The sequence below is a fragment of the Falco rusticolus genome, chromosome 1 (assembly GCF_015220075.1).
Source record: "Falco rusticolus isolate bFalRus1 chromosome 1, bFalRus1.pri, whole genome shotgun sequence".
Lineage (NCBI taxonomy): Eukaryota > Metazoa > Chordata > Aves > Falconiformes > Falconidae > Falco > Falco rusticolus.
The window spans coordinates 114,747,741-114,771,660 of NC_051187.1; the positions used below are offsets into that span (position 1 = coordinate 114,747,741).

Consider the following 23,920-nt stretch of genomic DNA (forward strand, 5'->3'; position numbering starts at 1 on the left):
CTGGCTTCTTCCCATTAAACTTCTTTTTAAACTTCTTTTAAAACTGTAAAAAAACTTTTTAAACTTTTTTGTTTTTTAAACTTTTATTTAAAAATAGATTAGATCCTTGCTTATAGACTGTTGTCCATCCCCATCTGTCTGCACAGTGTAGTTGTGTACCATAGATCAGGCACTTTGACTCTGTCCCCTAAAAGTAACGATGCAGTAGTGCAGGATCTGCCTTCCTCCCTCTTCAGACTGGAAGAGCTACTTCCCAGGGGAGAGAAGGAGAACTAGAAGGCGCATCCATCTCTGCGCTGGAGGCATTCCACAACACATCAAGACTTCAAAGAGTCTGGATGCTACTGAAAACTACTTTTTAAAAATCCTTATTTGCATTCAGTACCGTGGGCTGGCGTTAAATTAAAATAGGGAATTACCCAGCATTGTTACAGGGGAAGAAGGAGCAAGGAGCGTTCCAGCTTTGCGTAGCCAGCTGGTTATCTTCTTCTTCCCTGCCTCTTTTTGTCTGTTTGTTCAATATTAATTCATTGGGACTGTTCAGATGCGTATAAACAAATGGTTGAGTGTTGGCAGGGCTGTGGCCCCTCACGAGCTTTAGGCAGAGATCCCGGTGTCAGCCCCCAGTAGCCCCACACCCTGCGGATGAGGAGTTACTGCCTGATGCCCGATAGCGGCAGAGGAGAGTGCAAGTTCCCCTTCCCTCTGCTCTTCATTCCTGTTGGAGCCAGCTGGATATCGGAGAGCATTGAAGCTGTCAGTTCACAGGGTTCAAAGCTGAAATTTCTTACAATCACTGAACAGTTTTCCTTTTGTTTTTACTTCCTCTTCTGTTTCCCATTCCAGCCAAGTTTTACCATACAGCAAAAATGAAAAAGTTTATTGTACGCTATAAAACCAAAGTCCCTTACCCAACCCTCGATAGGTACTGCTTCCAAATAAAAGCGGGAAATACTTGAAAAGTTATGAAGGTGGTTTAAAAAAAAAAAGTTTCTATGCAGCAAAATTCCAGCAAAGCAGCGCGGGAGGAGTTGTGGGTCTCTCTTTCATACACAAATGCCTGGACAGGTATATAGGTTTGGATTTTTGTTTTTTGAAAGTTTTCTGTAGAGTGGTGAAGCTCTCTGTCGAGTCCTAATTTTCAGTGGGAATATCTTTTGGAAGTTGAAAAAGTTCAAACAAATGTTGCCCACTCAGTAAGCCTCGGGCTTCACTGATCTGAGCACGTGGCTGTTTGTAGGACTTGTTGCAAGTAACTGTGAAGGGTGGTAAATTGGAGGAGTTACCTTAGAGGCATTTCTTGGGAAAATAACGGTGCATCTAAGTCAATAAACCTTCTGTGGCTTTCCTGACTATGAAACTATAATTTTCAAGTTTTCTGTGACTTGCAGGGCTGTTAACATGACTTTGTTGGCTCAGGCTAAGGCGTGGGTCTGGTATCGCGGCGTGCCCTAGCACCAGCCTCCTTGCACAACCGATAAGGCATCTGGAGGAGGCACCCACTGCAGTATGATTACCTTAGATAAATCCGTGGGAGCTTTATTTTTCTTTCAGGGCAAAAAGACGTACACATTGTAGCTAGCCAGGAGGGTAAAGAAAAATTCAGCCACGGAGAATGACAGAATTCTAGAGCCATATGCTGCCTGTGTCAGGAAAGCAAGATTTAAGCCTTTAGACGATGGTAAATAAAGTCTGGAGTGATCTTCAGTTTTCTTTCCAAGCAGTTTTCTTAAATATGAGAAAGACCATTTGCTATTCTTCATAAATACAGCTTCATTTTAAGCCATTCAAATACCTTTTTTAAAATGGCATGGTGCATTATCGCTTCTGCCCCCATGGGTATCGTACATTAAGCACTTTTTTTTTTTTTTTTTTCTCAAGCTTATAATTAATTTTGTAATGATGTTAGAATTAAGTTGTTCAAGTTTTTATTAAATCTGTTCTAAACAATTTTTGCCACCACTGGAACATCCATGAATGTATATATCAAGGAAGATAAATTAGTAAATTAATGGTATCTGGTTTTTATATGGCTTACGAAAAAAAGAGAAAGAACAGGATTATTTTTATAAGGTCACACTTGAGTTATTTCAACATGAATAAATATTCTGATTATTTTCATCTTTATTTTAAACTGCTAAAGAAAAAAAATATCCCTACTTTTCTCTTAAGTTCGTTTTGTTTCTTGAGTAGTTTCTAAAGGCCTGAATGGGGTTGTCCTTTTTGCCGTAGGACTTTTTCTAACCTGAGAACTTGTGTTTTGAGCCCTGAAAACCACCCTCTGTTACATTTTTTGGGAAAGCACTTAAGTGTTAAGTAATTAAGAAAGCTGTGAATAAGAACCTGTATTTCTTTTCATTTAAAAAGTCACTTGCCAACTGTGCAAAAGTCAAACCAGGTGTTCGGGGTTTTTTTTTTCCTGCTGCTTTTAAAATGACTGCTGTTGTGTTTTAAGATGGCTGGGTCTTGCAGCGGTTTAGGCACAGGGAAGGGCAGGCAGAGTTACCAGGACATTCAGGCTCGGAGCTGGGCACCATCGCCTGGGGTGAGGTGTCATACTGGGCAATTCTCTGTTTATTACCACAGGAGGGTAACATATAATCACTTCTGAGGAATAGTTCCGACTGAACAACCTTGTGTGTGGTAATCTGCTAGTATTCGGTTGAGGAAGACAGTTTGAAATAATAGGCTTCACTGCTGGCTTTTTATTTTATGTGTGTGTGTGGGTTTGTTGTTTCTTTAAGATGATACGAAGTGGAAAATGTTAAACCTTACCAGAAAACTCCCCATGCATCTTACAAACATGTACTACTATCTACCTCACCTTCGAGAGTATGAAGATGCCATTTTCCCAGATATTATTTTTGGGCGACAGAGAACTGGAGGTAGGAAATAAAGTTTGGCTTATATTTTCCATATGTTTATATTTTATATTAAGTTCTAGCAATGAAGCATATGAAGTTTGCGGTTCAGAGTGGGTTTTCTCCCTAAACTTTATAATGTTGCCAAACGGAGTAAATTTGAACAGGGATGGCAAAAGCGCTTTTACCATGCCCATCCAAATGTCAAGTTTTTACCCCAAAGTATTGTGATAAACTCTGAAACACCAACAAAAAGTAGTCATCATTGAAAAACAGTGTTATTTTTTACTTTACTTGTATATTGATATAGCTAAGATGCATTAGCTGACATTTTTCCCCCACAAAATTAGTACGAGTGAGGAAGCCAAGGAGAATTTATAATGCCCTCAGTTTGCTAAGGTTAGAAGCAAATGGAAAGGCGTTATGTTCGCTTAAAGGATATTAATAAATCTTCAATGTAACTTTTTCATCCTCATGAGAAATCAGGTGACACCTGCACAAATGATAATTAATTCCTATATACAAATTACAAAGTTTCATCTTCTCCTCACTGTTAAGTGATAGGTAAAAAGAACATTCAAAAGCGATAAGCGAACAAGGAACAATTTGCTGGGTTTTCTATTTTGTTGAAATTCTGACTTTTGTCAGGGGTGATTTTACGTAAAGAAACGTTTGCACCACTTGTGATTTAACTATAAAAAATCCTTGCCCTTGCCTGTGACAATGGATAACTTTTTGCAGTCTTCTCATTAGTAGGTGTAGTTGTAGCAACGTGATTGAGTGCTGTAGTTCTCACTGGAGCGCCCGTAGATCGGTGTCAGTCTGCAGGAGATCAGAGGTTGTCAGCAAAGGGGTTTGCAAAAAACCGTCAGAAAACCAGATACACTCACAAGCAAGGGAAAAAAGAAGAAAGGAAAAAAGGAAGAAAAATAATAAGTAATAAAAGAATGCTCTGTGTTTACTTTTCATTTATTTGTACATGAAAATCACAATAGCAAGACGGCAGTTTAACAAGTACAGGTTGACCTTTGGCATGCAAATCCAAACAAAACCCCAACGGTTTAGCAGGTTATGTGCTGGGAAGGAACGCCGGAACTTTTCTGACATTTTTGAGCTGATGCTGGCATGGGTGATGAAGTCTGGAGCAAGTCACTAACTGCACCTACTCCTTCAAAGTCTGCTGCTTCCTTACCAGACTCACAAGGTTTTGGTGAACAGGAATCATCTGCAAGGACTAAGAATTCCACAGGTTTACTGAGCTGTATTAGGTAACTGGTTTAGGTTAATGCCCACACCAGTGAAAATGGAGATGTCCTGCTTGCAATCTAAAGATGTAATACAGCACAGGTTTGCTACCAGTAGAGTCTTTGCCAGAGACAATTTTGGTTCCTTTCTTCTTAATAACAATAACATCCAAGGTCCTTTCTTCTTATCATTGATTATGTCAAAGCCATTGATTCATGTTAATTAAACAGCTTGGAAAAACCTTTGAGTTGGATCCCTTTCTGAGATACACAGCGCTCACCTCTTGTGAGAACTTGCTCACTGGAGCAGTGTCGGTTTAACTCTTACTCCTCAGACCTCCAACTTTATACCAAGAGCTAGCACTTGTTTTGCAATACCCACTTTTGAAACTCAGCAGCAGATACCTGTGTGTTTGCTGGAGGTGGTAATACCTCCAAGTTCTCAAGTGTTGACAGCCCACGCAGCATAGACCTGGTGGTTATACACAGGCACAGGTGTGTCTAACCTGAACATAGCTGGTTAGCAAAGTTCTCCCCTTCCAGGTAATCAAGCAAATGCTGTCACAGTACTATAGGAGAATTAACTGTCACCAAGTCTCATGGTCACATCACAATTAAATTGTAATTTAATTGTAATAGAATTAGAATGTATTTTCAGTTTCCCTTTACCTGGCTTAAAATTACATGGTTTGTGGACTTTTTTTTTTTCAGTTTCACTGGTGATGGGTATTCCTACCGTGAAAAGGGAAAAACAAGATTATCTGATTAATACGCTGCATTCCCTACTGTATGAACTTTCTGAAGAGCAGAAGAATGACTGTGTAATAATCATCTTTGTAGCAGAGGTAAGTCTGCGCGGAAAGGTGCAGTATGCTGATAGAAAGACAATGTGGAGATTTATGTCTTAGTGTGATTGTGTAGGAGAGGCTGCAAAACACTGCTAGCTTGGCCTTTGGGGGGGGTTTCTTCAGGGCTGGAGGAGGCAGTGAGGAGTTAGTGCCTCGGCATTCATATGTGGGAAACCCACTGTAACTCAGATGACCGAAGGGTAAGAAGTCGTATCACATTTACAAACACAGTTGTGGCAGTCAGATTTTCAAATAAACCCGTATCAACTCATGATTTCTCTCTGAAAGTATTCTACTTCAAGAGCGAAATGCAAATCCTCCACAGAAAAGTTCCTTAGAACCTGAAAAAAGTAAACTTACTCGGTCTAACAAAAGTTCAGATGATTTATCTGCTGGTTTGGTACCATGCTTCACAAAGGACATTGACATGCTGGGAGCCTCGCTGCCTTCGTGTGCGATGGCTTTTCTTGTGAAAAAGAAAACTGTTCAGAGACTTGAACCATTCCATGTTTAGGAAAGTAAACAGTGGTCAAGGTAAAATATTAGGCGTAAATGACGTTTTTTATCATTCCGAAATGTCTTGATCACATTGGAAAAAAAGCTACAGAAGGGAATTAGCTAGTGATAGTTACTTGAAGGTAAAAAGACTGTGCGATTATTCAGACTTCATAGTTGTTCTGCATATTTCTTTGTCCTTCCATAAGGAACATTAAATTTCATACGAGTGTTCGTTAACTGTTAAAGTTTGCTTTTTTAGTTCAGTCATCACTTAGAGCAGCTTTTGCAGCTGTAATACTGTCAAACAGAACATAGTTCATTTTATTTAGGTCGTGACTTCCACTTTTCTGTTTGGACCACAGAGGTAAGTAGATAGGCCCGATTTTAGTGACTGTGGATCCTCTTCAAGCATCAATCTCAGGAGCTGAACTTATTTTACAATCGCTATTTCCTAATGAAGTGCCCTGGCAACGACGGGCTTTACCTAGCTGCCAGTAGGATAAACTTCTCTTACCGGGCTTCAGAGAGCTCCGTGAGTTTTTAAGGGTTAACATCTGAATAGTACAGTCTCCCACTGTGGACAGTCCTAACCGGGCACTTTTAACAAGTAGTACCTTTGGTTGTAGTAATAGTCCATTTCAGCCAATTCAGGATTAAACTACATTTGTAAAAATCGGTCTTTCCCCTTTCTCCCATCCCCAAAGTCGCGTTCTTGCAGCTTCCTTTTTTCAGCCGTGCAGTAAATTAGAGCAGGTTGATCGTGCTGATGTGAGAGGTGATAGGAACATTTTATGATGAGAGGAGGGCAGGTGTGTTCACTGATGATGGATCCACACCTCCTTTTTTCCCAGAAAGTTTCAGAGGATCAATGTAAATGTTTACATCAGAGGTTAAGTCAGTGTAACTTAATGACTGAAAGTGATTTGCAGGGGTTTGGGTGTTTTTTTCTTAGCACAGTTCTTTACTTACCACTTCACATCATTTTTACTTACTACAATTTTAGTATGTAGCTGGTAACAAGTATTTTTTTACAAAACGAGTATCTAAAAAAAAATATCTGAACTGCCAAGGCAGGTATTGTATTGCTTTGGAAATCACATCCATAAAACTTAGCACTCTTTAGTATAGCTAACAGATGTGTTTTGCACACTAAAACTGTTACTTTACGAAACAGCAATGAATAAGTACGTCCTCAAAATTTCCGGACTAAGAGCTGTAAGCTTGTTATATTAGGAAGAAGCTCTAAATAAAAATTCTAAGTATCGCTAGCTTTAGAAAATTTTGCTTAGGTGACAGCTCAACAGCCTCAGGCTTCTTTGTGATTTTGGGGTGATCAACCTGAAATGGCTCTTTTTACTGACGGTCATATGACTATGATTTTCTGGCATAACTGAAAGCTTTGGAACAGAACTTTAGGCAGAAAATGGCTTGGCCTCCTGCAGAAGCAGTGAAAAAATAAAATGCAGAAACCATAGTGGAGATAGTTCAGTTCTAATCTCAACTATGTTGAAAGTTCAGTTGGCTTGAAAATGCGATACTGTCCTTCAGTAGAAATGCTGCTATAACATACTGCTTTTATTTGGAATGAAAAGAATAAAAATGAAGTGTTTGCATATAAGTATTCCCTACAAAATGTTGCTGAATACAAAAATGGGTGACTTGAAATGAACCTCCCCTTCTTTTTTTTTTTTTTTTTTCAGGTGAATGCACAGTATGTTAACAGAGTTGCAGAAAGTGTTAAAACCAGGTAAGTCCTATAGAGTGTAACACCCAACAGCGAGTAAAGACATTCTGAGGTTTTATGGAAAGAGTTAGAGCATTTCAGCAATAAATTACAGCTCTGCCATACTGAAATGGTACCGCTAATGAATGAGGCAAAGGTGCACTCACTATGTGTATCGTAACACACTGAAATTCAGAACAGAAGGATTTATTTTCCTTTTCTTATTTCATAAATATGCCTTAACTAATCAGACAAGGTCTCAGCTTAAGCCTCTGCTAAATATTTACTTGAACCGAAGTCTTTTCTGCACAAAGTTAACGATGCGATTCAAGGCACCTTGAGGCTACATGCGTGAGGTCCCCACTGACTTCACAGCCCTGCAATGCATTCTGATGTCTGTCGTGTTTTCTAGTTGTCTTTGTCTCCTCGTTTGCCTCTTTTTCATGAAGAGGCATGGACTTTGGACAGCAATGGGATTAAGTTTATAACGTGAAATACTATTTTATGGCGGGTAACATGAGATGGGTATTTTTTACCATGCCAAATCACTGCAAGAGCTGTCAAATGAAGGCTTAGTTCCCCCTGCAGTTTTGCTTGCTCTTATCTATCGTTCTTTCCTATAGACTTTTACAGCATCTTGTGCCTGTTAAAATCCTTAGAGCAGCTCGAGAGGAACTACTAAATTAAAATGTTTGGGCAAAAAAATACACTCTTCAGTAGGTTTATTTTGTCTTGCAAAAGCTGCTTTCTAAGAAATGGTAGAGGGTAGCCAACAGTCACAAAACAGGTGAGGCTAAAGGCCCTGATGCCCAGCTGACTGAAAGAAGCAAGAGATGAAATGTGCATCATGCTGCCGTACTGGTGTTGCTGGTTTCTTTGACGCACAGACTTATTTGTGAAGTGGTTACTCTGACAGGACCCCACTTTGGCCAGTATTTGAGGTGAAACGGCCTTTCCCTTCTCTCCTTCTTTAAAATGACTACAAGAGAGCTCTCAGTCTTTGTATCAGTGTTTTATTATAGAATCATTTAGTTGGAAAAGACCCTTAAGATCATAGAGTCCAACCATTAACCCAGGACTGCCAAGCCCACCACTAAACCAAGTCCCTAAGTGCCACTTCTACACATCTTCTGAATACCTCCAAGGATGGTGACCCAACCTCCTCCCTGGGCAGCCTGTTCCTATCCTTGACCTTTTCAGTGAAGAAGTTTTTCCTAATATCCAGTCTAAACCTCCCGTGATGCAATTTGAAGCCATTTCCTCTTGTCCTGTCGCTTGTTACTTGGCAAGAGAGATGGACACCCACCCAAAATAAAACAAAACAGAAAACCCTGAAGAAGATCATTGGAAACGTGGCCCTTTTGCTTCACTTTTGAGGCTTTTCTGCACATCCTGCTCCACTCAGGGTTTTTCCAGGCTGTATTTAGGGTGCAGATTTCCCCCAGAAGTGAATTAATTTTTATGATTTATTTATGTTTTTTGAAAAAAATTCGGCCAGAGTGGATGCTTTGTCAGTGTTACACAGTAAGACTGAGATTCTTTCTCATAAGCATCAGTGATCCTTTTTTTCCCCCACATATTCTGCAGGAAGGAGGAGATTTGACTTCCAGATTTGGCTCCTAAAGTCGATTACACATTTTTTCAATGACTTTTTCAATGGAAAATTTAATCCTTGGAGCAGAGACTAGATCCACAGTGCCCATACCAAACTCCCACTCCAGGACAGTATAATTTTGGCTAGAACATAAAATTAGAGTTCAAGCAAGTGTGAGGAGCTGTCATGCAAGGGGGAACAGTTGTGTGTAGTTCTAGATAGTGGATTTGATTGTGAATTACTGCTGCATTCTGGCCACTATCTCAGGATTACAAGTAGGCATCTATAGACGCAGGAAGGGCAGGATTTCTGAGACACACTTTTTTTCACTGTTTTCTGAGACTCATGATGAGTTACTGTCCTGTCTGTTCTGGTGGTTGTCAAAGACCCCTTCTTGGTTCCTAATTTGCCACCCCTGTGACTTAGTTTCTTTGCTGGAGTTGTGAATTGCATTTCTGGAGGAACAGACGTAACTCTGTGGAGCTGCTGTGCGTGGTTGCCCTTAAAAGTTATTTTGAGGAATGGGGTCTCACTAAGCTTCTCTTCTCAGCTTCCCCACAGAAATCCAGTCTGGAGTCTTAGAGGTTATTTCTCCTCCTGCTTCCTATTACCCAGATCTTTCCAACCTGAAGAAAACACTTGGGGATTCGGAGGACAGAGTAAGGTAAGATAGCTGTATAAAATCTAAGAACTTTTGCTATGAGTATAAAACGGAAAATTCTGCAAAAGTCAACACTGTTTGAGATGATAATGTTTTTGTATTTCAGAGCTAATGGACAGCAAGTGTACTTTAAAAAAAATTATTACACAAGGGGTTTTTGAGGAAAGCTGTGCTGCACAGCAGTGTCAGGGTCAGAGCCAAGGCTTCTCCTCTGGGTCTTGATTCTAGGCATCCCGCAGGTTTTAAACCAGATGGATCATGCCAAGGGGCGATAGGCTAGATGATCTGGTCATAAAGGAAAAAATAGGAAAATCTTTTATGTGACAGGTAAGGGAGATGCTCTGTGAGCACACAAAGGAAACCCCATGTGGCCCCTTAGCTGACTAGTAACAGCTACTGTGGGTTTAATTAATGACCTAACTTTTGGTGATCGTGGACATTTTATACTACTGTTAATAATATATCCTAACTGTGATTTCAGTCGCTCATGCGCCCCAAATTCACTGAGACAGAGATTATAATTCAACAAAATTGATTTATTGGAGGAAAGTAATTTTCTCTCAATCAGCAATAACTAATTTGTCAGAAGTTTTCCCGACAGTGCAGCAAGAGAGCTGCAGTACTGACAGTTTAGGTTGGAGGAAATCAGCAAGTGTATGCATATTGGGTTTAGAAACCTTTTATCTTTCAGAGCATAAGCATGTTTACATATTTATACTTAAGTTTCAGATATGATTAGATTTGAATCAGACTTTTATGCCAATATTGATTAATTCCTCTAGTCTTTTAGCATTGATAGCAAACATCAGCTTTATAATCTGGTGAAATGAGAGACTGTACTTTGTAGAGAAAAATCTGTGTTTTAAACAGATTTAAACCTGAAAATGAAGCTTATCAGCCTGCTTCTGTGTTGTTCATCAGTAAAAGTACCTAATTTTTGATCTTTAAATAATCATTGTGTGCTGACCTCTACTGTTCATAATGTAATGAGTAGAATCTTTAAGTCATTTGACATGAATGTACTTGTTAGGCATTTAGTTTCAGGCTGCATTAATACAGATCAAAATTTTTTGCTTAGTTAATGTTAACTTTTATAGGCAAGTCCAATTGTTTACAAATGTTTACACTGATTATAGAGGAATTTGTATTCACTTAACAATGAGTTAGAATGCTCAACTTTACAATTTTACTGTAGAGGAAAAACTGCAAAGCATTAGAAATGCTTTTATTATAGAAATAACTCTTGCAATCCCCCCAAAAAGCTTATCAGAATTTGCTGCTTATGTTTAGGTGGAGAACTAAACAGAATCTGGATTATAGCTTTTTAATGCTATATGCCCAGCCTAAGGGAACATTTTATTTACAGGTATGTTCATATTATCATTAAGTAGCTGCAATAGATCTGTACTGATTTGGCAATTTTAATTTGTTTCAAAGGCCTCGAGAAGAACAGCAATCTGTTGTCATTTTCTGTGTATTTTGCCTGTGGTCTTTACAAGCATCCACAACGTTCTGTGTTTATATACATCCTGCAGCCAGGTACTATTTGATTAAATCCATCTGTACCTTCCTGTCATTTGTGAGGTTGAGTAAAGGTAACTGAAGCATGAAACCCTAATTTGATTAGGTTAAGAAAGTCAGTTTAATGTGTTTTCACTTGGTGCAGCAAGACAGAAGAGTGGTGGTGGGTCCAGGTTGTAGCCCAGATCACAATGAACCAAAACCCCCTTAACAGGCACGGAAACATACCGGTGTCGCGATGCTGGAGACAAGGTTAAACTGCAAGCTGGTACAGATCCTAAATTCTCCAGAGGATTTAGAGTATTAGACTTTAAGAAGATCCCCATGCATTCAGGCTTAAGTTTAGCCATCATTCTAGGTTTTTGTTAATTTGCACTGCACAAAGATGATAATCGCCACCAGAGTTTGCCAAATTTATCATGACTGTTCAATAATGGAACACCTCCAGAAAATTTCATGTAGCTCATGAATGTCAACAGTTTTTTAAAAAAAACTCAGAACAGCGTTTTGTTTAGTTCTTGGTTTTCCTGGGTCTTCTCCTGCTCCAACAGGCCTCAGACTCTGTATCACTTAAGTACATCACAAGATTACCAGAAGCAGATGACCACCAGAGCTGGCATCTTGGGCAAGTCTCGTCAGCATTTAACACAAAAGCATTGCAGCTGGGCTGCTCAGGAGCCTGTGCTCTGTTCTGAAATCTGGCGTTGGCACAAGAGACAGGTGGACAAAGAAAAATGTCATCTATTGAACAGTTAAGGTTTACTGGAAAATGAAGTATTTTCCCATGACTTTCATATGTTTTCAAGAGTGCTACCCAAGTCTTCTAAGTGCACTAGAGCATTAAGGCACGGTGAAGGGAAATGTTAAGCATACTTAATGGCCCTTTCTATTACAAAGTTCTCTGAGCATTCATGCTTGCATGGAAATTACTTACTTATGTATTTCCATTTTTAAAGAAATTTTGAGAATATGTGGGGTTTTTAACTGAGACATCATATAAGGACTGAACTGTGTTATTTGGATATATTATATATATCCCTATATGTATTATATAAGGACTGAACTGTGTTACAGCTGGATTGTGATGGGCTAGTGGCAGTTATGGCTGCATTCAGAATTTTCTTAGAAAGAAACTATGCCTTCCTCATACCGTTACCTAGTATATCCATTTCTTCATTTGTGTGTCCAGTCTGTAGCCGCTTCTGTAGCACAGATGCTGGTCTGCCCTGAGTACAGGTGTAGAGTAGATGTAGCACAGATGCTGGTCTGCCCTGAGTACAGGTGAAAAGGAGGAACACATGCTGCCACGAAGTTAGTTATGATCTCCCTCCATTTGGAAGCCTTGTATTAACAGAAAGCAAATAACTTAAAAATCCCTTTCCTCAGCCTTGTACAAAGATTTACTTCAGCAATCTTAGGGAACGCTTGACCTAGCTTAGATTTTATTTAACGTTTTGTCAGGAATAGTATCATTTGGGTGACTGGTATTAACTTCTGAATTTCGAAAGAAGATAAGCATACATGATTAGTCTTGATGGCTACAGAACAGTTGATGTCATGAGTCAAGCAAGATCTTTGCTGAATAAATACGTAAACACTCATTCTAGGATACTGCTGAATCAGGATTTAATGAAGTAGCTTTGTGAAGTGAAGCCCATTAAAGCTAATGGGGTTACACTGTGGGTGAACCTTACCTACCAATCAAACATAATCTTTGAAAATAGACAATAAATCCTATCAGTCATCTCAAGCTCTCCTGCTTAAAGCATCTCTTCTACTTGAAGCATCCCTTCTACTTTGCTGGTTTTACTCCCCCCCTGCCCCGCCCCAGCTACTTCTTCTTTCAGGCTTTTCTGTGAAGTCTTCTTAATCAGCAATAAAAAGCGAAGAGAACTTTCAAATACTTGTTTCCACTTCCTGGAGTCCACCCCCTGAGACACTTGTGATAATGTCAGAGACAAGATAATGGGATCTAACGTAGCCATAAAAGCAGGCGCTCGGATCCCAGCCTAGCAGTGAGGACATGAATTTGTGCTTTGTGTCTGTAGACTTAGTTCATTCTGTAGTAATTAAACATTTCAAATCTGCAAGCACCTGAAAGAAACTCAGATACAGCAGTTTTGGGGAAGTGTTTTCTATTAGCACTCAGATGAACCAAAAAACCCCACGCATTAAATAGATCTTTTAGTATCTTCAGTTAAAAATCTGTTAAAAACTTCAAATTTAGTTAACTGAACTACTGCCATGCTTTTTTTCAACCTCATTATTTTTTTCTTTGTAGAGGTTGGGGAAGCTTTGTCCATTTATATGTAACATAGATGTATATACTGGTAACATATATTGTCAGCAGCACTTATCTGTGCACCATTATACCATTAATACAATTTCTCCAGTGTCACACACACAGACATACAGACACACACACACACCCATTACTAATCTTTGTATTGATACAAACACACACACACAATTTGAACAGTGATTCAAAATATAAAAATACCCTAATTTCGAAAGGGAGATCCTTTCCTGTCTGATGCCTACACTTCCATTGTATGCTACCATTTTTTTGCTGCTTCTTTGTTTTTACTTCTCTTAGATGGATAACCCATGTAAGAAAAATGAATGAAAACCCATTTATTGTCTATCATTTAGGAACTGTACATAGCCTTGCTATTGCGCCTGTATCTTTTTTTCATCCCCAAGTGCTGATGAGTGAAGGGAAATCAGCTGCGGTTGTGTGTTCTGCTGGTGTCCTCATGACAATGGGGCAAGTGGAATAGACAGTTCATATCTTAAACTTCCGGATCCAGCTGTGTGCAACCACTGCATTATCTCCTTTGGTAGATAAGAGCATATGAAAAACAAGTGACTGTAAGCTGAAGCCAGAAAAACTGGAAGTAGAATTTGGGTACCACATCCTAAACGTTCATAATCACACATAGTGTAACTTACTGAAAAAGAACCGATACTGAAATCTCTTAAGCAATGGCAGATGCTTTTCAAGAAGACGTGCTTTAGTTGAACACAAGTTATAGGGTTCAGTACAGGGTTAAATAAATAACTTTTAACGTCCTGTGCTACGTAGGATTTCAAACTACATTCTCTAATACTCACCTTTTAATGTCAATTTCAGACAAGACTGTTTCGGGCTTCTCACTATGCAAAACTGCTCTCAGTTCATAACCACATTCACACTCCCTTTACATCACAGCCTCTGTATTTTTCATCTTTACTACTTGTGTATGCTTTCTTCTAGTGTTTCTCGATACGGTGGTCTCACTAGGTTTTTGAGATACTCCTCTTTTTGCCCTTTGTCTTTTTTTGGGTGCTCCTCAATTTCCTTCTAAGTATTCTCTGAAACTCTCTGATTCCTTGTTCTTCTCCCTTTACATGTAGCTACTGGATAATACTCTTATCTTACTTAATGTTATGCAAAATTTCTTGTAAGTTCATGTTTGGTTTTTTTTTTTTTTTCTGTTGTTCTCTTTTGCGTAACTGTCACCTCAGCGCCATCGCCAGATCTCAGAATCTGTTAATATGCGTTCATCTTGATCAGTTTTGTCTCCATCTGTCTGGGTTTTGTTATCTTACCATCAGCAAAAGCTAACAGGGTCAAACCAGATCTCTTCACAGGGTCAAACCAGATTTCTTAATCTTGTTTTGCAAACTTTGTTCTGCTTCCTCCCGGGTTCCCTGTTGACAAGGCATTTCTCCCCTGCCACCCCTACACCTGCAATAATGGCCAAATTTAGCTAAAACCTGTGGGTCTGCTCTCTGAAGCTCTGCTGACTCTGTGCTGAGTCAGTTGAGGACACAAACCCAGCAGGAATCCATGGGTTGGGTTTTTTTTTTCTCCTAACAGTCATTTCCTACTTATTTAGCTTTCTGAACCAGATTCCAGCACCACCAGGCAAGCCCCAGGGCCAACAAAGTACAGCAGTTAGATCAAATTAACTGTATCATTACACTGCATCCCAACAGCATTCTCCTGAAGGCTGTGTTTTTCACATCCGTACTGAATTCAAACTTTGAATTACTTGCTCCCTAATTATTTCTGGAATTCATTTATTTCCTTTGTGTTGTTACCTCTAAACTCCTTGTCTGGACTCATTATCCTCAGCTTTAGTAATGGAACAGCTTCTGGCTTTTCAGATCCCCTTATTCTTCTCTGAAAGCCGTGCAAAAATGCAGCCAAGGCCTTTCCCATTTCCTTGATGGATGTCAGTCTCCTTTTCCAAGTATCCTCTAGCTGGCTCTACTGCTGTATTCGGCGTCAGCCTTCATAACACCTCAAAAGCTCTGTGTATTCCTGTCCTTCAGTGCGATTCACAGCACGTTCCTTCTTTCATGACTAGTATTCCCTGAAACAACTTGCTTTCTACTAGTGTCTCAGGACTCATCCACAGTTCTTCTCGGTCACCTTTTAGGTACGACAAAGCCTGCCCAGGCTGCTCTACAGATCTTCCATCCGTTTGCTTTAGATGCCTCTCTTCTCAAACAGTTTGCTCCTGCTGCTTACCAGTGCTTCTACAACTTCAGTACAAACTGTCTGCTGTCTTCTTCCTTAACCTCTATCTTTTTGCTTCGTGTTTTCTGTTAAGTGAGATCCCCTTAAGGTAGGGAGGCCGTCTTTACTCAAGAAAGTGAGGAGCACTCATGGCATTATAGTCACTTGTGTAAATAAATACTTAGTGAATGATACTGAAACAGAGATATATGTAGAAGCTAAATAGCAATCCACTGTACTTTGGCACAGCTTCGGTGCACACTGCACACCAGTCAAACACAATCCAGTTATCGCTTACACACGGCAACGTCACCACCCCCTCTGCAAGCAATAAAACTACCACTTGCCTTCTCTTTTTTGTTGCTTTTTTCCCTCACCTAGCTAGAAGATGATATAATAGCCAAACCTGGTTATATTCAAAGTATAAAAGACTTTGCTGCTAAGCAGTCCCAAGAGTGGATGATTCTGGAGTTCTCCCAGCTTGGATTTATTGGTAAGTATTAAGACCTCAGCAGGATCAGTTGGACTTGGAGCTGCATAGGTCAAGTAGCTCTCACTCAGAATTACATTTCAAAGCATGGAAGGACTCGTATCAAAACTCCCTTGGTTCTTCAGGAAAGCTCCTACCAAAAGTCTTTTACTTTTTGTGCTCTTTAAAACTGTCTTTTTAATGCAGAGTGTCCTCAGCTTAGGATCTAGTGGCTGGGTTCCCATAAGAAGCAAATTGTTTCATCTCGGGGTACTATGTGCTCCTGTAGTGTGTAGTCTTTTCAGGAATGGAATTTGAACAATCAATTAAAAAAAAAAATCCACTTCCTTTCCTTTGTGGAGCAGAACATGCATCCCATATCATAGGGAAGTATTTTTGTTATTTTTAGTCTAATTTTCTTTTTATATTTTTTCTCTGGTTCTAATACTATTTACTTGTGATCACACCTTACACGTGTTAGGTCAAACAAAGAAACCTAACAAAATATCCTGATACAAACAGCAAGAGAATGAAATGAACAGTGATAGTATTTTAAAAGCAACACTTCTCATACCTAGGTCTTAATTTAAAGATAGTCAGTATAGTATTGCCAGTGAAATTGCATGTGTAGCATTTTAAGGAATTATTCAGACTCCATTTTATCCGACACACTGATAGAGGTGACTGGCAGATTTGTGTTTGGAACCAGGATATAACTGTGTGCTTTATTAACTGACTGGTTGGCTGTGTGAGAATATCTCCAGGCATGGGATGGAAATCTGTTCAAGATCCTAACAAGCTGGAGGATAAGCAATTCTTCAAAGCTGGACTCTGTGTGAAATTTTCACTAAATATCAGAATTACATCCATGTGTTTAAGACAGGAGTAAACATAAAGCTGGTGGTTTTTGCACAGCAATGAAAATATCTGAATATGCAACTTCTTGTCTTGCTTTCAGGAAAATTGTTTAAATCGGAAGACTTGCCACTCATAGTGGATTTTTTTCTCATGTTCTATAAAGATAAGCCCATAGACTGGCTTATGGACCACCTGCTCTGGGTTAAAGTGTGCAATCCAGAAAAGGATGCAGTAAGTATGTCTATGAATTTATGAACATAAGTAATATTCAAACAGTCTTGGTGGCAAAATAATTTATTTTCAAAAAACAGAATAGAAATCTTTCAAACCTGACTTACTTTGGAGTTTGTGGGGAAAGATCTGCTGCAGATCTCTACAGAGTGGCACAGTGTTTGAGCCCATTAGGGCACGTGGAGATGCCTGACACAGAGATTCACGTTTCCACACCAGAGCTGTTTTGTCTCCATCAGCTCACAACATGGACAGCACAAGCTCACATCTGCCTGCAGCTGGTCACGTAGGCAACCCTGCAACACCAAAGAAAATTTTGCATATGTAAAGCTACGTGGGCTACCACTTGCATAACTTTCTGCTGACCTGCTAATATGAAAGTCAGTAAAGCATACAGTTTTGCAATCACAGTCATTCTGAATTTTGCGTACCAATTCCTTTCTTTCAGGAAGCTGAACTTAAGTGTTTTGCTTTAAATCTTTTGCTATCTGGGAAAAACACTGACTGTTTGCCTGAAAAATAACCAAACGTGCAGGGAAACACGTAGATTGATCGAACTAAATGACACTTTTCAATAAAAATGAAAGAAAGAGTTGTGTTGAATTGCAAAAGGTGCCGTTTCTAGCACTACAGGTGAGCCAAATGATATGCTGAGTATTTCTGTATGTCCTTTTGTGTTTTTTCTCTCACCAGTCTTTGGTGCTGGTCACTGCCCACACGCTTCTTGTATAACAGACTGTGCCATAGAGGACTGACCAGAGCTTCTGCTCCTTCTTGGTTTTTAAGGCTGAAGAGTTTTATTTGATTTGTGTAGCTAGTTTTTTTTACTTTTGCATTAATAAAGAAGGGAGAAGAGACAGACAGGAGTTGTGCAGAGCTGGAGATGGAGGGGAGCGGAACAAACAAGCTTCAAGTTTTACTGCGTAGCAGGGGTGACCCCTGGGGATAACGGAAGGTCCCTGCTTCTACACTTAGTGAGGCCACTGGAGGAGTCTCTGTTCCCACTTCATACAGATAAGAGTAAGACATCCTACTGCATGGGTTAGGCTGGCTCATAGGAGTCAGAGTGAGCCTCAAGTACCTTTAATTTAGGTTCTTGCCAACCTGTGATAACAGAATTAAAAAAAAAGATACTGTTATGTTAACATCATCTATTCTAGATCTGTTCTAGCATGTGCCAACTCAATGAAACATTTTACTTTTATTTTTTAAATGAGTCTTCTAGCTTATAAGACCTGATTCACCCTTAAAACAAAGCTGTGCTCCTGAAAGGCAGGCAGGCAGCTCAGGCGCGTCTGCCCTGGCCGAGCTGAAGCAGAGCGGTATCAGCAAGTTTCTAGTGAGTTTCACTTCTGCAATTGCAATTTCAATTGCTGCGGGCTGCAAAAACCTATTGAGACACGTCAGTCTCGAGCAGCCCTGGGGTGAGAATGACCAGCGGCATGACCTGCTTGGACTATTTGTGGGAATGCAGAAAGTGGAGGCTGGGAGAAGAACAAGGGTCCCAGCTGCTGCTGCTCCTCTGTTCAACAGATTAAGGCAGTGGGCTTTCATACAGGTGCCAGAGAGGGCAAGCTGACAGAAATCCTCACGCTTTCCCCTTTCCGAGCAACTAAGGATGTCGCTAAGTGATCACACACTGCACCTCACAGGAGCGCCAACGGGGCACCAGGTTGTGGCTTTTATGTGCCATCCTGTGGTGATGGGTGTCTGGCGTGTTTTCAGCCTGGGCTGAGTATTAACATAGCAAGATTCAGCCACGTCTGTTCACTGAGCTGGAAAAGACAGTTTGTGATGATCAGAGCCATCAGATCTCTGTGTGGTTCAGAAACTTCATGTTTACCTCCTGTGAACCATCATTTGTTCTGGGGGCCACCGTACAAAAGACGTGGGCCTGTTAAAGCAAGTGCAGAGGAAGGCCACAAAGATGATCGGAGGGCTGGAGCACCTCTCCTGTGAGGACAGGCTGGGAGGGCTGGGGTTGTTCAGCCCGGAGAAGGGAAGGCTCCGGGGAGACCTTACAGCGGCCTTCCAGTACTTAAAGGGGGCTTATGAGAAAGACAGTGAAAGACTTTTTACCAGGGTCTGTTGTGGCAGGACAAGGGGCAACAGTCTTAAATTGAAAGAGGGTAGATCTAAATTAGATATTAGGAAGAAATTCTTCACTATGAGGGTGGTGAGGCACTGTCCCAGGCTGCCCAGAGCAGCTGTGGCTGCCCCATCCCTGGCAGTGCTCAAGGCCAGGCTGGACGGGGCTGGGAGCAACCTGGGATACTGGAAGGTGTCCCTGCCCGTGGCAGGGGGTTGGAACTACATGATTTTTAAAGGTCCCTCTGAACCCAGACTGTGGCTCTGTGATCATATGCAGCAGCACATTACCTAGCAAGTGTGGCGGGGACCAGCAGGCTGCAGACGGGAGCCCTGCCCCAGCGAGGAGCCTTATCTCAGTTTCTGCACAAATGACCACACCAGTCCAGTGCTGCTGGTTATTCTCAGCCGCTACCCTAAGTAGCTCTTTTGGTGGTGCTGCCGTAGCATAACAGGAGACATGCTAGAGACCGCGTTATTATAGGGGATGAACTGCAAACCCTGTCGGTAGAAAGTTCGCAAATTTATTTTCTTCTAATGATTTTTTTTTTCTAACAAAAGTATAGCGTGCTTTTCAAAGAAACAGCTGCCAATGGATCAGTTTGCATGCATTGTGTTTTTACATTGTTTTGCTGAACATCTGCTGTGGGCAAACATAAAAATACTTGGTTATTTTTATAGCCTTCCAGGTGTTTTTGAACTTTTAATTAGTACTACTGTGGAAACCATAAATCCCCCATGAGTTTTGGTGTTTAAACCAGCTGAGTGAAGTCTTTATCCCTTCTAGCTTCAGAAGGTATTGATAAAGTTTATGTAACATTTTTCTTTTATAGAACTGAAGGCACTTGACTGAAGAGGTAAAGACATTATCCCCTCAAATCTAAGGATGTAAGACCTGTGACACAGAGAAGTTAAATGATCTTCCAAACTCATATAATAATTCTGTGGCAAAACCGAGGGCAGAGCCCAAGGAGTCTCATTTTAGCTCATTGTTCTGTTCCCTGCCATTATGCTTCATTACACCTCATTAATTATTGTAGCATGTTCGCTTCATTGTATCAAACTATGATGCTCTATAGATACAGAGCTAAAATTACATTTAAAATAGTAATTTGCTATCATTCAAAAATCAAGAAACTCCAAGATTAGTACCAATTACAGTTATGTAATTCCATGGTATATATCATGTCACAAAGTGTACTTAACTGGAAAATTGGGATTGAAATACAGTATCCCAAGTGCTTTATCAGATTATAAGGTAAAAGATACATAACTTATAGTACAGTACATTATAAGCCTCTCAAACATAGCAGCAAGAGCCAAAATGATAAAGGTTGAAATGTAACCAGAACCTATCTCAAGAAGGTCACTTTTGGTCAAAATAGTTTAATTAGAATGATACGGCAAGGCCAAGAGTTGAAATGAAATTTACCAGAAACAGTTAAAAAAAAAATCAGTTTCAGATCTGAGATCCATTTTTGCCACTCTGAGGTGTGATTGATGGCATACAGTGCAGAAATCCCTACATTAGTGGTGGTTGAGCCTTTAAATCTACATAGCACCATGACTGGAATTACAAGTTCAGGTCTAGAAACAGTGTATTTGAAATAAGGTGACTGTTAATCTAACAGTTATTCATTTAAATATAGATATTAAATACAGAATGAAATTGCTTTATGGAACTTAGTGTCTCTCTCCTTTATTTAAGTACACCTTCATTCCCTTTTATTTTACTTTCTTTCCAGATACACTGTGAAAAGGAAAAGGCAAAGTTACGTATCCGTGCTAAACCATCTCTCTTTCAGCATGTAGGAATTTATTCATCATTGGCTGGGAAGATACAAAATTTGAAAGTAAGGACAAGAAATTAATGCCCTATTTCTAAATTATAAGCTTGTGTTCCAACTTGTTTCTCAAATCAGTTTCAAGCATTGCATCTTTGGCATTAGATGGCATTTCCCTATCCAGTTACAGATTTGGGGGAGAACGCTGACCTGGGATCTGAACTGCAGGTGGGGCACACTGCTGCTCCACAGACATCTTTGCATCTCTAATCTGAACACTTGTACCAGTCATAGTAGCATTTCATGGCATGTAGGAACCCTCTCTGCAGCACAAGGTTTCACGTGCTCTGCACCATTACAGACACAAACGGCTGTGATGATTTGTTTTGGCTGAATAATCTACCGTGGACTATTAAGAAGAAGGTATACTGGTACCGTAAGGGTGTGGCTATTGTGACGGCCATAGATTTTTAGGGAGAGTTTGGAGGGGAAACTGCGGATCTACCGTGTATCTGATAAGGACAAGAGCAATCCCCAGACTTCAGGGATGTCCTGATGGCCCCATTTAGACTAGCTGTGAGATCATTGGAATTGCTGTGTTGGATCAGACTAGAGGTTCACCTAGCCTCTAGCGGAGACCAGTATCAGATGTTCTGGCAGAAGGCATAGTAGAAAACTATGAAATAGCCTACTGTGGTGAAGTTTATTTTGAAATCTAGGCAACTGAGAAGCAATCGGTACAGCTCTGTCTGCAAATTATAACATAAGTCTCAGTGATTACACTGAAATGAATATTCTGTTTGTGTTAGAAATAGATTGTGTATTTTTGACACTGAGGTAATTATTTTCTGGAATAGCTTCCTGTAGTAATTCAAGATATAGGAGCACTTTTTTTTTTTTTTTTTTATGAACGAAATTACATTTCTTTATATCCAACAGGATAAAGATTTTGGCCAAAACGTGCTACATAAAGCACATAATAATCCACCTGCAAAAGTGGATACAAGCCTAAGAATATACCAGCAATATACCTTGGAAAAAGTTTATAAAGGAAAAGACTGGTTTTGGGCTTCAGCTCCAGTGGCAGGTGACTACATCAGCTTCACCTTTTTAAATCCACTAAAAGTTGAAAAGTAAGTATCACATGATATAGAATATGGAAGCCTACATGTGTCCAGTTTGGAAATTACTGAGTCTGTTCAAAATCACCAGGGCTTAACCATGCGCATAAACCATAGCCTCTTTACTGACAAAAAATCAATGATTTGCAATTTATCTGCTCCCTTTCTTGACCTTCCCTCCTGAAATACATTTTTTCCTTGGTAATTAGAGAGCTTCTTGGATATTTTCCCCTTTATTTCTTCTGTTAAATTCTCTTAAGATAATTCTCAAAGGAATTTGTTTTTAATTAATGATATATTATAATGATAATATATAGGATAATATATATAACATAATAACTCATCAATGGAGTCAGTGAAAGCTTTATTTCTGTAGTTGTCAACAGAAAGGTTGTTTGCATGATGTCAAGTCAAAGGCCATGTCCCAGACCACACACTTAGCAGCGTAGGTGAAAGCAAAGAGAAAATACAAGTATTGTGGGGAAATGATGAAAAGTGAATTAATAAAGGTGGGATTCAATTGAAGATTCAAAGACTTGAATGTAGGTGTTTACCGTAGAGATGTCTACATAAGGCAGATGTGTAAGCTCCTACTATATGTGGCAGAGATCTACTTGATGCAGTCAGTGGAAGCTAGACACCTTCATCTCATTCTCTGTTTGGTCACCTGAGTCAGTTGCTGTGACTGCATGGAGTGTATCTCCATTGCCTGTAATGACAGCTTGAACACTTGGGTCACAGCCAAACTTCTAATTTCATGTGTTTGGATCTACAGCCAAAATCCACCTTGCATGTTTTTCTCATTCTAAAGGATGAAACTGTCTTCTCTATCTTCAAATCATTCAGCTTGGGTGTATTTGAAAGGAAGAGACACCTGTAGCTGGAGACAGGGAAGTGTTTTTCAGAAGGACTTACTTTATGAACAATACAAACTGAGGTTGGCAACAAAAGAAGCAGTTCTGCCTGGTTCAGCAAAGTTTCTTCTTCTCTCTGTGTCAGACTGGAGAACAGATCTGAGTTAAATAACCCAGCAAGAAATGTGGTTCCAGGAGAGTGTCTCTGACACAAATTACCATAATGACCATATCTCTCTAATGATAATTCAGAGAGAAAACTCCTTCACAGTTGTTACACTTCCTCGCCAAATTGGTCACAAAACTGAGACTTCCATTTTTGCAAAGACTGTAGATGTCTCATCTATTTAAAAAAAAAAAAAATCTTAAGAAAGCAAGCCTGTATCTCCATCTAGTGAGCTGCGCTAAATAACAGTCGTAATAAACACTGGTGTTCTGTGATCAACAGTTAACTAGATTTTGCTTTGGGAAGCTTGGGTAGCCTGTATTTTTGCATGTCCCTGTCATTAGGAAGCTGTACTGGATGAAACTCATTTACAGATGGTATTGCCTAATCGCTAGTCCCAGCCTCATCCCTTTGCTATCCTGTGAAAATGTATAGTTAATCCTGTAATATTTGGTGGTCGTCTTGAATGTTTGATACCAGAAAAGGGAGACTGATGCTTTAAATTTCATTAGCCCTTTTGGGATCTAAAAGCCTAAGAACTCTAATGCCAGACATTTAAAACCAAACAGGGATTTTTATTCTTATTTTTTTAATCTCATAATTGTTTTTTGCTTGGATTCTAGCTTTGACAGTGCTGCTGTTCATTGGCTATAAAGGAGATTATTTAGAAGCACCTGAATTGAACAGTATTGATAAAAAGGGGGATTCTCTTGGCATGTAGCATATGGTCTAGCAGAAACAGGGATTTTTCCTGCCATTGCATTCCAAAGGCCCATCTCACCTTTGGCTGTAGGATGATAGGAACAGATCAGAGGGCAGATCTTCCTTAGCTGTTTAAACCTGGAAAGTTAATTTATTTAGAAATTGAGCACTGGAAAGGGGGAACACTTGC

The 23,920-nt window shown here is 39.8% G+C and overlaps 1 protein-coding gene across 7 annotated transcripts in view; it reads left to right on the top strand.

Moving 5' to 3' along the window:
• Positions 1-23,920, top strand: part of MGAT4D (MGAT4 family member D) — a 39,921-nt gene that overhangs the window by 11,990 nt on the left and 4,011 nt on the right. For all 7 annotated transcript variants that reach the window (XM_037397289.1, XM_037397294.1, XM_037397311.1 and 4 more), the window contains 9 exons: positions 2,745-2,885; positions 4,817-4,950; positions 7,152-7,198; positions 9,319-9,432; positions 10,720-10,795; positions 15,839-15,950; positions 16,885-17,015; positions 20,849-20,956; positions 21,827-22,020. In XM_037397289.1, coding sequence (XP_037253186.1) covers positions 2,745-2,885; positions 4,817-4,950; positions 7,152-7,198; positions 9,319-9,432; positions 10,720-10,795; positions 15,839-15,950; positions 16,885-17,015; positions 20,849-20,956; positions 21,827-22,020 — 1,057 coding nt within the window. The remainder of the gene's footprint in view (positions 1-2,744; positions 2,886-4,816; positions 4,951-7,151; positions 7,199-9,318; positions 9,433-10,719; positions 10,796-15,838; positions 15,951-16,884; positions 17,016-20,848; positions 20,957-21,826; positions 22,021-23,920) is intronic.